Source organism: Strix aluco, chromosome 21 (assembly GCF_031877795.1).
Source record: "Strix aluco isolate bStrAlu1 chromosome 21, bStrAlu1.hap1, whole genome shotgun sequence".
Taxonomy (NCBI): domain Eukaryota; kingdom Metazoa; phylum Chordata; class Aves; order Strigiformes; family Strigidae; genus Strix; species Strix aluco.
This window is the reverse complement of record NC_133951.1, coordinates 9,478,696-9,496,269: the sequence shown is the minus strand read 5'-3', so window position 1 is coordinate 9,496,269 and position 17,574 is coordinate 9,478,696. Positions and strand designations below refer to the sequence as shown.

The window sequence follows — 17,574 nt, the reverse complement described above, 5'->3', positions numbered from 1 at the left end:
CTTTTCCTGCCTGGCCCCGCTGTGCAGAGAGGGGCCGAGAGCCACATCACGTCAGGGCTCCCCCCAGCAGCACCTTCCCATCCTCCAGCCCTGATGGGGACAGGCTGGGGTCCCCTCCTGCCCCCAGCCATCTCACACCCCCAGGCTCCTCTCCTTCAGCGTGGGGAGCAGGTGGGATGGGGTCACCCCACAAAGGGGGTCCTGAGATGTGGCTGAGGGGGACAACAGGAGGAGGGTGCCCAGGGGTGTGGGCTGAGGAGGAGTGTTGGCATTGACATCCTCAGTGCGTGAGCCTGTGACCTTCATGGGGGGCAGGCCCCCCCAGGTTTGCAGGCCCGTGCCCCTGCCATGCTGTGGGATGTCCCCATTAATGCACTGGTGGTGATGTTTCCCCCCTGCTCCCCCTCCCTCCACTCTCCTCCTGGGCAGCACGTGGGCTTTTGGGCCAGGCCCACGAGGTTGCTTTTCCCCAGGGGATGGAGCAGGGTGGCAGGGGTGGGCAGGGGACCCGGTTCCCCCTCCCCAGTCACCAGCTCCTGTGGCATCACTAATTTATCCTCACTGTCTTCCGCCCCACTGTGAGCTCGGGGCTTGGGGCTGTGCCCTCTCTCTGGAATAAGTGCCACAAGTGTCACTCCTTGTCCCACCCGCTGCAGGCAGCGGGTCCCAGAGCCCGGCAGCACCCACACTGCAGGCAGCGGGTCCCAGAGCCCGGCAGCACCCACACTGCAGGCAGCGGGTCCCAGAGCCCGGCAGCAGGGCAGCACAGCGGGGCTGCGCGGGGCCGAGCCCCGGGCCAGGATGAGGCCGCGCCGCCGGCGAAGCGGGAGCGCCGGGGGCTGCGGGGGAGCCCCGCTCCCCGCGCTGTCTGTGGGCACCGGGTGCCCGTTTCCTCCCGGCACTTCCTCCACCGTCCCACGGCCCCGCCGGCCGGTGCCGCGACCGCCGCGGCCACGCCTGGGCGAGCAGCCGCCCCTGGCACCTGCGGGCGCGGGTTCCGCCGCCCCCCCACCCCCCCAGCCCGACCCGGAGCCGCCGACCCCGCTCTTCCACCCGGGAGCGGCGCGGCCCGAACCGGGAGACGGACACAGACCCGCCCCCCCCTCCGCGGGTCACGGACCGCCCCGGCCCCGAGCCCCGGCCCCCGCCGGCTGCCTGCCCGGAGCCGCGGCACCCACCCCGGCCCTTCGCCCCGCCGCGACCCGGCCCAAGCGGGGTCCCGGAGCCCCCCGGCCCCGCACTGACCGGAGCCGCCGCCGCTGCCCTCCTCCTCCTCCTCCTCCTCTATCCCGCCGCCGCCGCTCCGGCCCCGCCCGCGTGACGAAGGCGCCGAGGCCACCGTGGGCGGCACCAGCCCAGCCCCTGCACACTTATCGCCGCCCCTCCCCTTATCGCCGCCCTCCCCGGCCGGCCCCGCCCCACCGATCAGAGCAGCCGGTTCACAGACACCGACAGTTTATTGTCACGGTCCGGCGGCCCCGAGCCCGCGGGGACCGGCCACCGCCTCCAGCGCTCAGCGTGGGGTCGGGTCGGGCGGGGAGCGGATGGGGAGGGGAAGGGGGGGGGAACTGAGGGTTTCACTGCAACAGGCAGAGGGGAAAGGGGGGGAATGAGGGGGATGAGGGGTCCCAACCAGGGATGGAGCAGAATCACAGAATCGTCTGGGTTGGAAAATCCTTTGAAGCTCCTCCAGTCCAACCATGAGCCTCACACTGACCATTCCCAACTCCACCAGATCCCTCAGCACTGGATCAACCCGACTCTTCAACCCCTCCAGGGATGGGGACTCCCCCCCTGCCCTGGGCAGCCCATTCCAACGCCCAACAACCCCTTCTGCAAAGAAATCCTTCCTAAGAGCCAGTCTGACCCTGCCCTGGCGCAGCTTGAGGCCATTCCCTCTTGTCCTGGTGCTGGTTCCTTGGGTCAAGAGACTCCTCCCTGCTCTCTGCACCCTCCTGTCAGGGAGTTGTAGAGGGCGATGAGGTCTCCCCTCAGCCTCCTCTTCTCCAGACTAAACCCCCCCAGTTCCCTCTGCTGCTCCCCATCAGACCTGTGCTCCAGACCCTGCACCAGCTCCGTTGCCCTTCTCTGGACACGCTCGAGTCATTCAATGTCCCTTTTGTAGTGAGGGGCCCAAAACTGAACACAGTAATCGAGGTGCGGCCTCACCCGTGCCGAGTACAGGGGTAAGATCCCTTCCCTGTCCCTGCTGGCCACGCTATTGCTGATACAAGCCAGGATGCCATTGGCCTTCTTGGCCACCTGGGCACACTGCTGGCTCCTGTTCAGCCGGCTGTCAATCAACACCCCCAGGTCCCTCTCTGACTGGCAGCTCTCCAGCCACTCCTCCCCAAGCCTGTAGCGCTGCTGGGGGTTGTTGTGGCCCAAGTGCAGCACCCGGCATTTGGCCTTAGTGAAGCTCCTACAGTTGGCCTCAGCCCATCGCTCCAGCCTGGCCAGATCTCTCTGCAGAGCCTCCCTACCCTCGAGCAGATCAACACTCCCACCCAGCTTGGTGTCATCTGCAAACTGACTGAGGGGGCACTCGATCCCCTCGTCTAGATCATGAATAAAGATGTTAAACAGGAGCGGCCCCAAAACCGAGCCCTGGGGGACACCACTCGTGAGAGCAGGAGGTCAAGAGGGGCTGGAGCCAGGCCCAGGGGAGCAGCCACAGCCCCGGGGCGGTGGTTGGCCCAGGAACCTCCCAGGAGCCCCCGAGATTTAAAGTCCAGGCTGGGGGTGGGGGCGAAGGGGCTGCTCCAGGCCCAGAGGAGATGGTGGAGGGGCCTGGACGGGGCGGTCAGAGCTCGAGAGGCCCCTGCTCAGCTGGAAGGGAGCAGGGAGCCGCCCCGAGGAGGGGAGGGCAGGGGATGGACACCAAGCACGGCGTGACCCCAGGGCTGGGGCCCTGGTGACACGCGGGGTCAGCGTCCCCACCGCTCCCCGGCCTGTCCTTGACCCGGGACTGCTCCATTCGCCGGCTGGGGGACCTGGGAGGAAAGGACGGCGTTAGCACCCCGCCGGGCAGCTGCCCCCCTCCCTGCCCGCCCTGGGGCTCACTCACCTCAGGGCTGGGGGCTCAGGCTGGAGGACTTGGGAGAACACAACCCGCGTTTGTCCTGCTGCTGCGGGAAGGGCCTGAAGCGCTGTGTCTCCTGCTTCATTTGTCTGCTCTTCTTTACCTGTGCAGGGGCAGGAAGGCTCTTGGGCTCAGACTGCAGAGTCCCCCCCCCCAGCCTCCTCCCGCCCACCCCAGCCCGGGACGGGGCCAGCACCCACCTTCCCTCTATCAAACTCCTCGTCCCACTTGTCAGTGATGGTCTCGCTCCGGGGCCATGTCACATCCTGAATGGCATCCTGGCTGACGGCCGAGGCCCCGCCGTACCAGGCCAAGACTGCGGAGCAGTACGGTCAGGGGGGGAGCAGCCCACTCTGTGGCACCCCCCAACAGCCCCTCGGCCGGCTCCAGGAGCCCCCGCAGCCACCTGCACTGGAGCTGGGGGGAGCTCAGGCCCCAGCACCGAGGGCTCTGCCCACGTCCGGGGCTCAAGGCCAGGGAGCCACGTGGCTGTTTGCCCACCCAGGCGAGCGGGGATTACCTTGTTTGCCATAAGCCTTGTCCAAGGAGTCCCTGAGTAGCTCCTCCACCACGCTGGACACTGCCAGCTTCCCGGGTGCTGCGCCAGCCCCACAGTCATCTCCAGCCTGGCCAAGCCAGTCACGGGCTGCCCCTGTGGAAACAGGCGGGGTGAGGACAAGCCGCAGGCAGCTCCTGTGTTGCCCCATCGCCAAGGCAGATCTCGCCCCAGGAGACGCTGTCGGGACTAACAAGATCTCCCCAAGGCGTTGGGGCAGGGAGGAGCTGGGGGGTAAATCTTCACCCCAGAGGAGCACACCCTCAGGCAGGGTGCAAGCAGGCAGCTCCCCGCCACGAGCAGCACACAGGCCTGCGGCAGCTCAGCCAGGGGCAGGGAGATGGGCACCCACCGGGCCGTTGTGGGGACCAGTAAGCGCTGGGGACTGCGCCCCAGTGCTCCGAGGGGCTACGTGGGAAGGGGAGCGGGCAGGGTGGAGGCACACGGCCGTACCTGGGCTGCTGTCCGTGGCACAGCATTTGCTGGCAGCTGGCAGCTCCAGGCTCAGGCTGCTGAGGATTTCCCTCCACCTGTGCTTGCGCTGGTCACTCTCCCCACCCTCAGGCGCCACAGTCCGCTGCCGCTTTGTGCTTGGCGGCTCCAACTCGGCCTCCCTAGAGCTGGGGAAGGTAGCTGGGGTCAGGCCGCACCGGCCAGGCCTGAGGGGGATGTCTGAGCTCCCCGCAGGGCAATGGGGGACAGGGACGCCTGCACCCCAGCGCTGCGCTCGGGGAGGGGGAAGCCACCCTCAGCCAGCTCCGTGCAGCCGGTGGCAGCGCAGGGAGCCAGCCCGCAGGCAGAGCGGAGGTGTGACCCCAGCCCCTCACCTGCCCGAGGACAGTGTCCCACTGCAGCACTTTCCTGCCTCCTCCATCCTCCTCTCCCTCTTCTTCTTCTTGAGGGAAGAGGTGGGCTCCATGCCCAGGTGACTTCTGGGCTCCCACACTTGCAGCTTGGGCCTGCTCTCCAGCTCCTGACAGCCCGGCCCATTCCCAACACTGCTGGGGCCCTTGTCCACCGCCGCCTTCTCTGCGAGGGGCACTGAGCTCTCCTGAGGGAGATGGTTCTTCTTCGTCTTCTTTTTGGGGGGCTTGAAGACTTCATCCTTGCCCTTCGCAGCCAGAGCGCCAGGGCTGTCCTCTGCTCCATGATGGCGCTTTTGCCCCTTCTTTTTGGAGAAGCCAGAGGTGACCTGGCTGAGCCCCTTCTCCTTGCTGTGGGGAGGAAGGTGGTATGAAGGGTGGGCAGTGCAACCATTGGTCAGGGGGGAGGCTGGGAGCTGAGGGGCTGAGTCGAAGATGAAGCTGGAGGAAGGCTTTTCACTATTTGGCAGTTTGAGAGCCAATGAGGACAGTCTGAAGGACAGGAAAAGAGGCTGACATGATCTGAAAGGCAGGTCAGGAGCGGGAGCCCCTCTCTTCCTCCCCACATTGAGGTGCAGGAGCTCAGCACCCAACTGCTACCATCTCTGCCACGAAATGTGAATCAGACCCCGCTCCCAGGGCAGCAGCTGCAGGCGCAGAGTGACCCTGCACCTGCCCAGGGCCAGCCACGTCCCACCGGGGATTAGGCAAGGGTGAGCCAACACTCAGAGAAACCACCTTGCTTCTAGAACCCAGAGCAAGCCCAGCCAGCCCAGGAGAGCAGGAGAGACGGCTGCCAAAATTGCCCCCAAGCCAGCTGCGACACTGGAGAGTCACATGGTGGAGCAGCCCAGGGCTGCGATCGGAGCCCGGCAGCGACTGGCACCGCTTACCTCGACTTGCCGGAAGGCTGCGGAGCAGAGTCGGGGGGGGTGGTGGTCGTGGCCGTGGTGCGGTCACTCAGTGCCTGGCGGTCACTTCCGCTCGCCTTCTGCGGAGCGTTGCCCTGCAGGTATTGACAGAAATAAAAACTTGGTGGTCTAAAGAAAAGGTGTTTCTGTGAGCCAAGGGGGGAAAATAAAAAGGGGAGCCCAGAGAAAGGGGAGGGGAACAGACACAGCTGAAGATTTCATCTGTGCCGGTTTGGAGCCTTTGGGGGCAGCCGGCTTGGCGCCGCGGCCTGCAGGGAGCCCCGTGCCACAGCCTCTTTCCTGAGAGGTGTGGGAGCTGCTGGTTCCCTTCTTGGCCTTCTGGGACGCTTCGGCCACCTTCCCCGCTGCACTGTGCTCCAGGCTGGCAGCTTTGCTGCGGGACAAGTCCTTCTCCAGGGGGCTGGTGTTTGCCTCGCGGCCACGGGACTTCTGGCCAGGGCTGGGCTCCAGCAGCAGCTTGGATGAAGTACACGGCTGCTCGCCCCCCAGGGATTTCTGCCAGCGCGGCCCCTCTTTGGCCCCTTTTGCGTTGCAGAGTCCCTGAACTGCTTTGAGCATAGCAGGCAGCTTCGGGGAGGGGAGCAGCTTCTGGGCCCCCTGGGCTGTGCCATTGGGCAGCGCGGTGGCCGTGTGGGTGGCTTTGAGGGGCAGTTTAGGTGACAGGGACCCAGTGGGCAGCTTCTGCGAAGCAACTCCATTAGGCACCTTCGGCTTCTCAAACTCGTCGGAGGTCAGAATTCCCATCTCCTCCGCATTCGGCAGCGGCTTCTTCAGCAGCAGGTCTGGTTTCTAGACGGAGAGAGGAGAGGTTCAGCACGGAGAGAATTCAAGGAGCCAGGGACAGAGCGATACCGCCCTCCGTGTCCCTCCCCAGGCCCACACAGGAACCCTCGGCTCAGCAGGACCCCTCCCGCTCGCAGCGCGGACGGAGGGGCAGCGGCTCCCAGCCCCCAGGACTCACCCAGCCCAGCAGCGAGGAGGACATGGGCCCATTGGACACTTTCTGGGCCTGACCAGAGACGCTGCAGGTGAGGGCAGGCAGGTTGGAGGTAACTTTGGCCATGCGCTCCTCCAAGCCCTTCCTGGGGTTGGGGGTTCTGTCGAAGGCAGAGAAGCACACATGTTAACCACGGGGGTTTGAGCAACCAAACGCTCTCATCAAGAGACGCACACAAGAAACAGGAGCCAGAAGCTCCGAGAGCTGAGGTGCTCTGGATCTACAGCAAAACCATGACAAGGGGCTGGACCTCTCCCTGCCACGCTCCCCCGAGCCGGCGCATGCACACGGGTGTGGGGCTACCTGGGCCGAGCTCCATCCCCCAGCCACGCAGGGGCCACCTGCCCTGTCCCACAGGCTGCGGGGCACAGGCCGCTCTCACCTCACGTAGAACAGCATGTAGGCCTGCTGGTTGAGAACCACTTTGATGTTGCTGGAGCGGACCACGTCGTCGTTCATTTGGTACCACTGCCCATTGCTGGCCTGTGGAAGGAGAGGGAACGGGGTCAGGCTGTGCCGGGGACCCTCCTGGCACGAAGAGCAGCAGGAACAGCACCCGCTGGCAGAGCTCCGCTCCCCAAAACCCACAGGCAGCCCAGGGCAGGCAAGGGGACTCTGCTAGAGAGGATCTCCACGATTCCAGAGCGCAGCCTGTACCCCCGCCCAGTGCTCCACACCACACACATCTGCTGAGCACCCTCCTTTCTGCGCACCACAGGGACCCCCAAGCACCCGCCAGCCCCCAGCCCACAGCGGGTCCCAGGAGCGCGCCCTGGGCTCACCTTCACGTAGCAGTAATAATGCCCCGTGTGGCAGCTGTAGCCAGCGTGCACCAGCACCGCGTAGAGCGAGTACATGACGGGGTCCCCCTTCTCCGACATGTAAGGGCGGATGTCCAAGAACTCGGGGTACGCCACGTCCTGCGGAGAGACGACACCTCAGGAGCCCACACAGCAGACGCTTTCTGGCTACAGCAGGAGCAGCTCAGCTGTCCTGAGAGTCCCATCTTTCAAGGGGAGGGTCCCGCTCTCCCCAGGCAGAGGCCATAGGGAGGAAGACGCCAGGATGAGCCCCAGTCCCTCCTCAGAGCTCGCACCGCACGCAGGACCACCCTCCGCCCTGCTCCGGGCAGCGGGGCCTCGGGCCGGGGCCAGCCCCAGCTCAGCAGTGCCGGGCACTCACCTTTGTGATTTTGCCTCCACCAAAGTCAGAAAAACGCTTCAGCGAGAGCGTGAGGACGTTGGAGGCTCGGTAGATCGTGAAGTGTTTGCAGGCCAAAACTTTCTGCTTGCATCTGCACAGGAAAAGCTTGAGCTAGTCAAGCTGTTCCACCACCCAGCTGATTGCCAGCCCTGGGCAAGTGGCAACCCGTTGGAAATGGCCCTGCTGACACCAGCCACCACTCCAGGGCACCTGCCCGCGGCCACATCTCCCGGCCCAGCTCCTCCTCGTGAGGACCTCACGGTTTGGCCATGGAGCAGGTAGAGAAGCCCCCCCGACCTGCGGCAGGCTTTCTTTCCTCCTGCTTCCCACCAGCACGCCCGCGGCCCCATGCCACCCGTGGCCCCACACTCACTGGGCACAGCTGTAGGCGTTGTCCCCGACCAGCAACTCCAGCTTCACAAACTGCTCCAGCGCCTGCCTGATGTTGCTGCTTTGCTGCAAGGGCAGAGGAGAGGTCAGAGCACCAGCGGCCTGTCCACGCCACAGCCTGGCTCCCTGATGAGACGCTGGCCCCGAGAGGGAGTGCAGAGCACGAGCACGGGCCACAGGCTACAGCAAAGCCCCGAGCCCGCCGCCAGCGAGGCACTGGCCAGTGGCCACGAGGGCCGGCGGCACTGCTCCCCATGCCACGGAGCCTCAGCGGAGGAGTCATGGCTCATGCGCGGGCAGTGGGCAAGCTGCCTCTCCCTGCCTGCACCGTGCAGCTTAAGGAGCCTTGAGAGCAGCCCCGGTGCAGCTGCAAGAACATCCCCCGCGAGAGCAGAGCTCCTCCCCACCCCGACCCTGCCGCTGTACCCCGATCTCCAGCGCCATGTCCAGGTAAGGCTCGTAGGTGTCCGAAACGGCCTCACATTCCACACACTTCACTGCAAAAGAGCGAGCGATGAGCACACCCCAGCACAACACCCGCGCCTGCCACCACCCCAGCACAGCGCGGGCAGCTGCGGCATCCCCCCGCCGGGCTCCGGGACGCGAGCGCTGGGATGCCCAGCCTGGCAAGGAGGGCAAGTCCACTACGGGAGGGGACAGCGAGCGCTCTTAGGGAGCTGGCAACACGGGCTGGGGACCCACAGCCAACAGCGTTTTCCATCGCCACAACAAGGATCACGACCCACGGGTACCGCAAGACCGACCAGCTGCAGCTCCGGATAATTTACACACGTGCAGCAATTTTCCCCAAAGATTTTCACTGTGAGGCCCTCAGGGAAAGAGCAGCCCGGAGAGTCACAGGCCCAGGACCTGGCAGCCAGCACTCACCACGGGACCGCAGGGAACCGCCAAAGATCTGGTGAACCAGCGTCGTGGCCTGGCTCTGGTGATCCAACCTAGAGAGAGCGACGCTGGATCTCACACCCCCCTCCTGCAACGGCCACCCCCGTGGCCTCAGGGCAGCTCCCCCGCGCGCTCCGGCCCCGCAGAGCTCGGGCAGCCGCAGCCTCCACCCGTCTGCTCTGCCTGTGCCGCAGCTCACGGGGCGGCACCGGGCTCCGGCCCGCACCTTCCCCTGGAAGGAGCAGAAACTCACGGCCGGAGCTCAGAGCTGGGCCCTGCAGAGGCAAGGCAGCTGCCCGGGATGGGGGGCTCCGGGGACAGCTGCCCCCCCCAGCTGCAGAGCTGGGGCTGAGCCGGCGGGCACGCCTGGATTCCCCGGCAACTGGGGCAGGATCCAAACCCAGAGCAGCCTCGGGATCCGGGGACAGGACCACAGCTACACCGGCGCGGAGGAGCGGGGAGAAGGCAGACAACAGCCCAGAGCTGTGTCGCAGAGGGGCAGAGCTGGGCCACCCACCCCAGCACCTCCCTCCCTGAGTCCGACCCGGGGGACACGTCCACCCCAGAGTCCCCTCCCGCGGGCGCAGGGCACCAGCGACGGGCGGGCAGAGGCCCCACGTACTTGGCACAGCGGCTCAGGCAGGCCTTCTGCATGGCGTCGATGGTGTAACGCAGGAACTCGTGCGCGTCCTCCTGCCTCCCGAAGCAGATGTGCTGGGCGATGTCTGCAGGAGAGGGAGGAATCAGCCCCGGCACGTGCGGCAGCAGGGGCAGGCCCTCCCTCCCTCGGGGCAGGGACTCCGGGGTTTGAGCCCCCTCAACCCAAACCAGAGTCGGAGCCATGCTGGCCGTGGGGAAGCCCCAGGCAGCCCATGAAGTCGCCAGCCCCTGGCAGGCTCAGTGAGTCATCTCAGAAGTGCCTCTGCCAAGACCTGCCCCGATCTCAAAGGTTCTGCTCCTGCACTAGTCACTGCCCTCCTGCAGGGCTACGGGAGGGGTGGGGCAACCATCCTTACTCTTGAGGTTTCGGATGAAGGACACCGGCTTTATTGTGTTCCCGCTGGAGCCAAAAGCCTGGATCGTGTGGCTTTGCATGATGCACATCATGCAAAAGCCTTCTTGGTGACCTGGAGCAGGAGAGGAGAGGATGTTAGGGACAGACCCAAGAGAGATGGAGGCAGTACAGTGGACAGGGGGGTCTCTGGTCCAACGCGGCTCAGCCACGCTCAGTTTTCCCTATGAGCTCTGTGCTACAGCAGAGCTCTGGGGCATCCCGGGTACGCAGGGACCACCCCAGCTGGCACAGCCCGAGTCACAGCAGCAGCCCCCACAACCCCCCCAGACAAGGCAGCATCCACGTGGATGGAAAACAGGTCACAGGGACCGGCTGAAGGAGCCTACAGGTCGGCCCTGAGGGGCACATCCCCCCAGAGCCCTAAGGACGGGGCTGCCAGCCCTGCGTGCTCCCCTTGGTCACAGCTTGGAGCAGTGGCCCCCAGGCTTCCTTTTCAAGCCACCCCTCAATGGCACCTGTACGCAGCCTCCTGCCCCCACAGGCAGGGGCTGCTTGGGGCCCGCAGGAAGCCAGCAGAGCCCATTAGACCCATCTTAGTCCCAGCTACACCCAGCCGAGATAAAGCGCCCCCCCCCCAAAACACAAGGATGCAGTGCTCGGGACCCCTGCTAAGGCCAGGACGAGCGAGCCGTACACAGGAACGGCCTCTTGACGCAGAAACGGGCAGGAGGGAGCAGAGAAGGTGCATCCCGACACCTGCACAGCCCTCGCCAGAGCCATGCCTGGGCGCAGCACTGCGAGCGGGACAGGCAGGCGCTCCTCCTCCTCCTCCTCAGCCCCCCAGCCCCGCTGCCCGCGCTGGGCCTCTCCACTCACAGTTGCGGCCGTGCTCCCGGGAGAGCAGATAGTTAGCGAGCGGCGGCGTGTAGGTCAGGCACTGGATGGTGGCGTTGAGGAAACAAGTGTTCCCCAAGTTGTACAGCCCGGCCCCAACACGGTGGACATGCTGCCACTTCATGCAGAGGCGCTCCGGGGGGAAAAGCACCTTCTGGGGCGCAGGGATCCCGTCCCTCGGCCCCTCCGGGCCACGGCCGCTGTCTGCGGGGAGCAGGGTGCAGGGTGAGCGGCGGGGTGGGGCGTGCGGGGGGGTTCCCTCTGGCCCTCGCTACCTACCCTGCCTGCTGGAGGGGTCCTGCTTGGGACGGTCCGGCTCGGGATGGTCTTGCTTGGCACGGTCCAGCTCGTCACGGTCCGGCTCGGCACGGTCCTGTTCGGGATGGTCCCGCTCAGCACGGTCCCGCCTCGGCGCTGGGCTGGCGGGCGGTGGCCTCGGGGCAGGGGCTCAGCACCTGGTACTTGTCCCGCAGCAGCTCCCACGGGCTGGCGTTGTCGCAGGTGCCGGGCTCGACCTCCACCTGCTGCAGCGGCTCCGCCTCCTCGCCCGCCTCCGGGCCCGGCCTCAGCGCCTCCGTCCGCTTCTCCGCCATCGGCATGTCGGGGCCCGGCGGCCCCGGCTGGGGGAGGCAGTGGCCGGTTGAACGGGGGCACCGGCCGCTCCGCTCCCGCGGCGGGGCAGCGCGCTGCCGGGGCAACGGGCCGCGGCCCACGTCCCGCAGGGGCCCGGGGCTGGGGGAGGCACGTCCCCGACCACTGTCGCCACGGACACCGCGTCCTCCCGACCGCGACCCTCAGCGCTGCCCCCCGCGCTGCATCTGGCCCGCCCGGTACCGGCGGCTGGAGCGCAAGCCCCGAACCCGGCACCTCCCGGTCTCGGTCCCGACACGTCCCGTCCCATCCCCAGCCCCGCTCCCGGTCCCGACAACTCCCGTCCCAGCCCCGCTCTCGGTCCCGGTTCCCGGCACTTCCCGGTCCCGGTCCCGACACCTCCTGTCCCATCGCCAACCCCGGTCCCGGTCCCGACAACTCCTGTGCCATCCCCAGCCCCGGTCTCGGTCCCAGTCCCGACACCTCCCGTCCCATCCCGAGCCCCCGTCCCGGTCCCGGCACCTCCCGGTGACGGTCCCGGTCCCGACACGTCCCGTCCCGTCCCGTCCCATCCCCAGCCCCGCTCCCGACACCTCCCGCTCCCGCTCTCTCCCGTCCCCTCCGTCCCCGGCTGCACTCACCATCCGGGTCGCCGCCACCTCGGCGTGCACGTGTAGTAGAGGAACCGCCCTCCTGTCGCCGCCGCCACACGGAGCTTTCACGCCGGTCCCCGAAGGGGCGGCGCCGGGCAGGGGTCCGCCCCCGCCCGCTCGTGCTCCCTCTCGCTGTCGCTACCGGTCGCTCTCGGTCGCTGTCCGTCGCTCTCTCCTCTCTCCTCTCTCCTCTCTCCTCTCCCTACTCTCTACTCGCTCCTTCTCCGTCTGTGTCCTGCCGCGGACTGTCGCCCCCCAACCAGACCCCGCGGGGGACACGGTGGCCGCGGCAACCGTCGCCAGGTGGGGGCACTGTTGCGTCACTTAGACAAAAGCGCGGCCCCGCCCCCCGACACCACAGGCCACGCCCCCCGTTACACCCCGCGGGCGGTGCTACCGGGAGCGGCCGCGCCGGGACCCGACTTAATCCTGGGCGGGACCCGGGGGATGAGCTGAGCCGGGCCGAGCCGAGCGGAGCCGAGCCGGAGGAGCGGCGCCACCGCTCTCCAGTGCCCGGGAGCTGCCGGCGCGGCCCCGGCGGAACAGAAATTACAGCACAGGGACCGCGGAGCCGGTGGCAAAACAAGTGGAAATTAATAAACTCCGAGACAGACTAGAGCAGAGACAGGAGTAAATGGCACCTGTGATACAGCCGTACAGTAAGCGAACGGGCCTCGTATATGGGAGTGATTAGAGCTTGGGGTTTTTTCTTTTTCTTTTTAATTTTTCTCTTTAATACGTTGGAATGGCCCAGACTGGTCCAGGACGACCCCTCACACCTGACGGGGACGCACAGCATGAAAACGCCCCGGAGCGGGGCTGCGGGGGGGATTCCCGGGGCGCACGTGCCGGTGCTGCCGGCGTCGCGGACGGGCGGCCCCACGGCCGGCACCGCGCGGTGTGGGAACGGGTCAGAGAAAAGCGGGACCCGAGGGGTGCGGGAGGGTTCGCCGGAGGGGACGGGTTTTCCTGCGGCTGCGTTGCTGCCCGCGCCCGGCCGGGTGCCGGGATCCATCTTCCCGTTGCCGATGAGGAGGGAGCTCGGCCGGTGCTGCCGAAGGCCGTGGCCCGGCTCAGCCAGCAGCTGCACGAGGCCATGATGGAAACGCTCTGCACCCACACAGCCGGAGCTCCTGCCCCCGGTGCCGTCGAGGCGCAGCTCCCTGCCTGCCCTGCTCCCTGCCTGCCAAGGCTGGTGGGTCTCAGCCCGTCCAACGGCAGCCGAAGGGTCTGGCAGCAGCTCTCCGCCCGTGCAGGCGGCTGTAGGGGGAGCAGACCCCCCGCTCCGTGATGCCAGGGAGGGCGGTGAACCCCACACTCACCTCCGTGTCCCCGTGGGGAGAGGGGCAGCAGTGCCCGGGTGCATGCAGGGATGGGGGGGTCACCCCAGCCATGCTAACGTGTCCCTCCAGCTTTTCAGGACAAGCAGCTGCGCAGGAGCCACCCGGCCCCACGAGAAGCCCAGAGCCCCTTGCATGCAGCCGGGGGATCTGCCACATGGTACCCCCCCACCCAAGAGCCCCTGGCTGTACCCTTCCTGCACCCCAAAGGGAGGGACGGACGGTGGGTGGGGAGGGGGACAGAGGGGTCCCCGGCGCTGGAGGGCAGCTGGGGACACTGCGGTGGGGAGCGCTGCCTGGCAAGAGCTGCTGGGGTGGCTCCCCCACGGCAGGGCCACTGGTAGACCTGCTACGCAGCCGGGGCAGCTCCCACCACTCCCGAGGGTTCGGTTCCTTCACAGCTGCCCGGACACCAGGGCTGAGCGCGGCCCCGGCAGCGGGGTCCCCCCGCACCCTGCTCAGCCCTGCGGGTCCCTGTCCCTGCCCCCTGCACGCGCACGGCAGCTGCCGCAGCCCGGGGACCCCCGTGGCCGAGCAGATTTTCATGCTGTCTCCAGGAATTGATATCAGCATGGACCAGTCTAACATCTCGCAGGTTTTTTTTCTACTGGCTACTGGAATGCGCTCGTTTGGCTTAGGGGTCCTCGATGTCGAGAAACTCTTGCTTGGGAGGGGCCGTGCCGCAGTACCAGGCGCACGAGCCCTCGCTCCTCTTGATGCAGGCGTGGTGCTTCACCTGCCGCCCGTCCACGTTGTTCTTCTCCATCGCCCAGTCTGTCCAGAGACACTCGTCCGAGGAGGAGGCGAAGCAGGGGATGGAGTGCAGCACGAGATCTGGGCAAACAGACACCGACACCGTCACCGACTGCCCCGAGGGGGGATGCCGGGGCGGGAGGAAGCAGCAACCCCTCCACAGCCCTGTCTCAGCTGCCCCCCCGGCTCTGCACCAGGGATGTGGGGCTGCCCCTGCCCCGCAGGGCCCGGCGGGGACACCAATGGGGTAGGGACGCAGCCACAGCCCTGGGGGACCTGATGGGCTCGTCGGCAGAGGCCAGGCTCCACCCTAGAAAGCATCAGGGACAGTCAGAAGCCACTTTGAGGAGCACCAGACCCAGCATCCCAATCTAGCGAGCTCTTGGAGCTGTTTGGGCCAGCCCAGGGTGGGAGGCTGAGCTCCCCTTTCCCCACCTGGTTTTGTCACACAGATGCGATAGCAAAGGTCACCTCCACTTTGCAGGAGGACACTGCTACCTTAGGACAGATGTTCGTCCAGTGAAAACAACGTCCCACAGTGGCTGCAGGGTGTGTGTGGAGAGCAGGTCCCCACTGCCCATCCCCATGGAGGAGCACAGGCTCTGCTGATGGCTGTGGCTCCTAAAGAGGGATGGAAAGCCCTTTTTGGGGCTGGGGGGGTGTTTTCTCTGCCTGGTTTACAGTCAGAGCTGCGGTAGCTGCTCGCTCTGTGGCCCTGGTGTGGGTCCTGCTGGAGGTGGGGTCAGTGTCGGCCACCCCTCTGCTCCTTCCTCCAGGCTGACACCCCACCATGTCTCCTGTAAGCTCAGCAGGGGTGGGTGCTTGATGGGGGGTCACACCTCCAAACTGGCATCCTGTAGGATGGGAGCTTCTGACAGCAGAGAGGGCTGGAGTGGTGGGAACAAGCCTTGCACCCCATTTGGGGACACGCTGCATCCCCCCGTGGGGATGTGCTGCTCTGTGCCGTGCTGGGGCAACCCACAGGTTTGGGTGTTCCAGCCCCAAGGAACCAGCAGCACCGTGCTGGGCACGGGGAGAGCTTTGGGGTTCACTGTCACGCTGAGCTGAGAAAACCAGGGGGGCTGCAGGAGGCCAGCTGTTCCCCAGCCCTCCAGCATGGGCAGGGGAGGGAAAATCAGGCTGATGCTCCAGGGGTGGCTCGTTTACCAAAGCCCAGCTTTCCTCGTGGTTTCAAAGGGGACAATGAGAGCCCTCCAGGCCTGGCCAGGCACCACGGTGTAGGGCTGCGACGGCGCTTGTGGCTGCTGGCAGAACAGGCAGGTCCTTGCTCAGGAGGGTCCTGGGAGGGTGAACAGGAGGGTTTTCTGGCTGCTCCAAGCTGAGTGTCCCCAAGGCTGCAGGAGCAGCTGAGCAAGCTCACAGGGTGGCTGCATAATGGGCGTCTGCGTGCAGGCACCTACTGCTCGCTCGGAGGGACTGCGGCTGCCGGTGAGAGCACAGTGACAGAGAGGAGCTGGGGGGACGCTGCAGCCGAGCAGTGTGCTGCTGCCGTGGTGCAAGCAAATAAACATCCTCTGCCATGGCACAGGAGATACGGGATTTGGGTTGGGTGACATCAGAACCATCCCTGCCCACCCAGAAGGGATGAGGGGCAGGCAGGAGTCTCCAGTGCTGGCAGCGTGAGGTGAAAGGCAACAGCCCCTTGTCTCACAGGGCAGCCCCTTGTTCCAGCAACCCACGTGTAAGGGCTTTAAGGAAGGAAACCAGATTGCTGCTTATGACTTTGCTTTGAGCATGTTTTGGATTTTAAGAGTATGTTTAATAAAGGGTATCTTCTGTTGACAAAGAGTCCAGAGCTGTTTCGTGGTTACAAGGCAAAGACAGTCCGAGTCTGGGGGGTCGGTGGCTGGAGACCCTTTTTGGCTGGGAGCATCCACCCACCCGTCACCCAGGCACCTCCCCAAAACCAGCCCAGCTACTTCAAATCTCCTAAAACATTTCCCAAGGTCCTTCCAAGCCACATCACCCAACCACCCCAAATCCTGCCTCCTCCAGCCCCTATTGGGATGGAGAAGGTCAAATACAAACAAAACTTCGGCAGGAAGGTACCCGGCCTGGGGTAGTGGCATCTTCCTGGCGTGGGGCGCAGGTGGCCAAGCAGATGGCACAGACTCCGTGGCCCCTGGAACTGCTGGGACAGACGAGGACACCCCGAGGGGAATTTTCCTGGAGGAGGAGAGGAGCGCTAAGGAGCTGGGTGCTGGAGAAATCCCTCCAGTGCTGGGGAAGAAACTCACGCTGGGAGCTGATGCCTCGAAGGTGAGGAGGGCTGTAAGGGGCGGTTATAATTTGCTTTTAATGGAGGGGGATGATCCAAAGTGTGGGGGCAGCACCTTGCAGCTGCAGGGGGAAGGCTTGCAGGTGGCCAAATCCTGCAAAGGAGGAGGATGGGGATGGGAGAATTGAGGCCTGAAGTGCGTTACCCCAGGCTGCTCTAGGAAAGGCCTCGAGCTCTCGCTGCCTTCAGGTGCGTTTTTACAGAGGAAGGTCCTGCTCCGGAGCAAGATGACTTGTTAGAAGGGCAGAAAACTGAGGATTGGGATTGTTTTCTGGGTATCGCCCTGCTGAAAAGCGAAATAGAAATTTCTGCTCCCCTGCAGCAGCGGGGCCCCCGGCGCATCCCTGGGTCCCCCAGCCCTGCCCGTCCGACCCCTCCAGGAGGGGCTCCCCCACCCCGGGGCCGGTCCCCAGACGGCCCCGTCTCAGCCAGATTGGCAGGTGCCCTCCAGTTCCCCATGGCAACGCCCAGACCAATGGTAGGGCCGGAAGCTGTTTACGGGGCGGAGCGTCGCCGTGGCAACGCGGGAAGCCTTTGGGAGCCGGTACTTAACGGCGGCCCCTGAGCGGCCGGGAGATCACGGCGGCTCGGCGGCAGGGCCCGGCGCCGGGAGCAGCGCGACCTGAGCGGGGACAGCACCGACCACCTCCCGCCAGCCCCCCCACTCCGCATTTGCGGCTTTTTTGATTTTTGGCTTTTTTTATTTTTCTCCTCAGCGTGGTTTTTTTTTTGCATCTCCGTGCTCTGGGTTGACGTTTGGAAGTTGGGGGCCATCGCTGGGACGGGGTAAGGACCGGCAGCGGTGGCCGAAAGCGGCGGGGAGCGGCGGGCTGGCTGGGGAGGGCGGTGGGACCGCGGGACAGCTCTGCCGGGGGCTCGGCCGGGCAGCTCGGGCGATGCCGGCTGGCAGGGGCCGGAGGTTTGCGCGGGGGGAGAGCACGGACTGTCCTTTTTACGCTTTTTACTCTTTTTACGCATTTTACTCTTACTGCCTCTCCCGCCCCGCCCTCTTCCGCGAGCATTCCTGGGATCTCCCTTCCTGAGGGCACAGGAGTTTGCAGGGGAGGGGGGGTGACACTGGGGACCAAGCTGCCGCTGCCCTG

General features: G+C 65.9%; 1 protein-coding gene across 1 annotated transcript; it reads right to left on the bottom strand.

Moving 5' to 3' along the window:
* Nucleotides 1–2,403: 2,403 nt before the first annotated feature.
* LOC141933115 (ubiquitin carboxyl-terminal hydrolase 36-like) lies at nucleotides 2,404–11,009 on the bottom strand. The gene is made up of 18 exons (XM_074847489.1): nucleotides 10,818–11,009; nucleotides 9,943–10,053; nucleotides 9,549–9,651; nucleotides 8,912–8,979; nucleotides 8,450–8,520; nucleotides 8,007–8,089; nucleotides 7,613–7,724; nucleotides 7,213–7,350; nucleotides 6,813–6,913; nucleotides 6,395–6,530; nucleotides 6,139–6,222; nucleotides 5,395–5,507; nucleotides 4,466–4,852; nucleotides 4,092–4,258; nucleotides 3,603–3,734; nucleotides 3,283–3,398; nucleotides 3,068–3,185; nucleotides 2,404–2,993 (listed from the first exon to the last, which is right to left on the bottom strand). Exons 1-17 carry the CDS (start codon nucleotides 10,957–10,959, stop codon nucleotides 3,069–3,071), a joined length of 2,181 nt encoding a protein of 726 aa, XP_074703590.1. The 5' UTR covers nucleotides 10,960–11,009; the 3' UTR covers nucleotides 2,404–2,993; nucleotide 3,068.
* Nucleotides 11,010–17,574: the final 6,565 nt, after the last annotated feature.

Coding starts and splice junctions, on each gene's coding strand:
- LOC141933115 (XM_074847489.1), bottom strand. CDS start 10,959: ATGAAGTGGCAGCATGTCCACCGTGTTGGGGCCGGGCTGTACAACTTG. Junction 8,090..8,449: donor ACATGGCGCTGGAGATCGGG/GTACAGCGGCAG, acceptor CTGCCCTTGCAG/CAAAGCAGCAACATCAGGCA. Junction 6,531..6,812: donor TACATGCTGTTCTACGTGAG/GTGAGAGCGGCC, acceptor TGCCTTCGACAG/AACCCCCAACCCCAGGAAGG.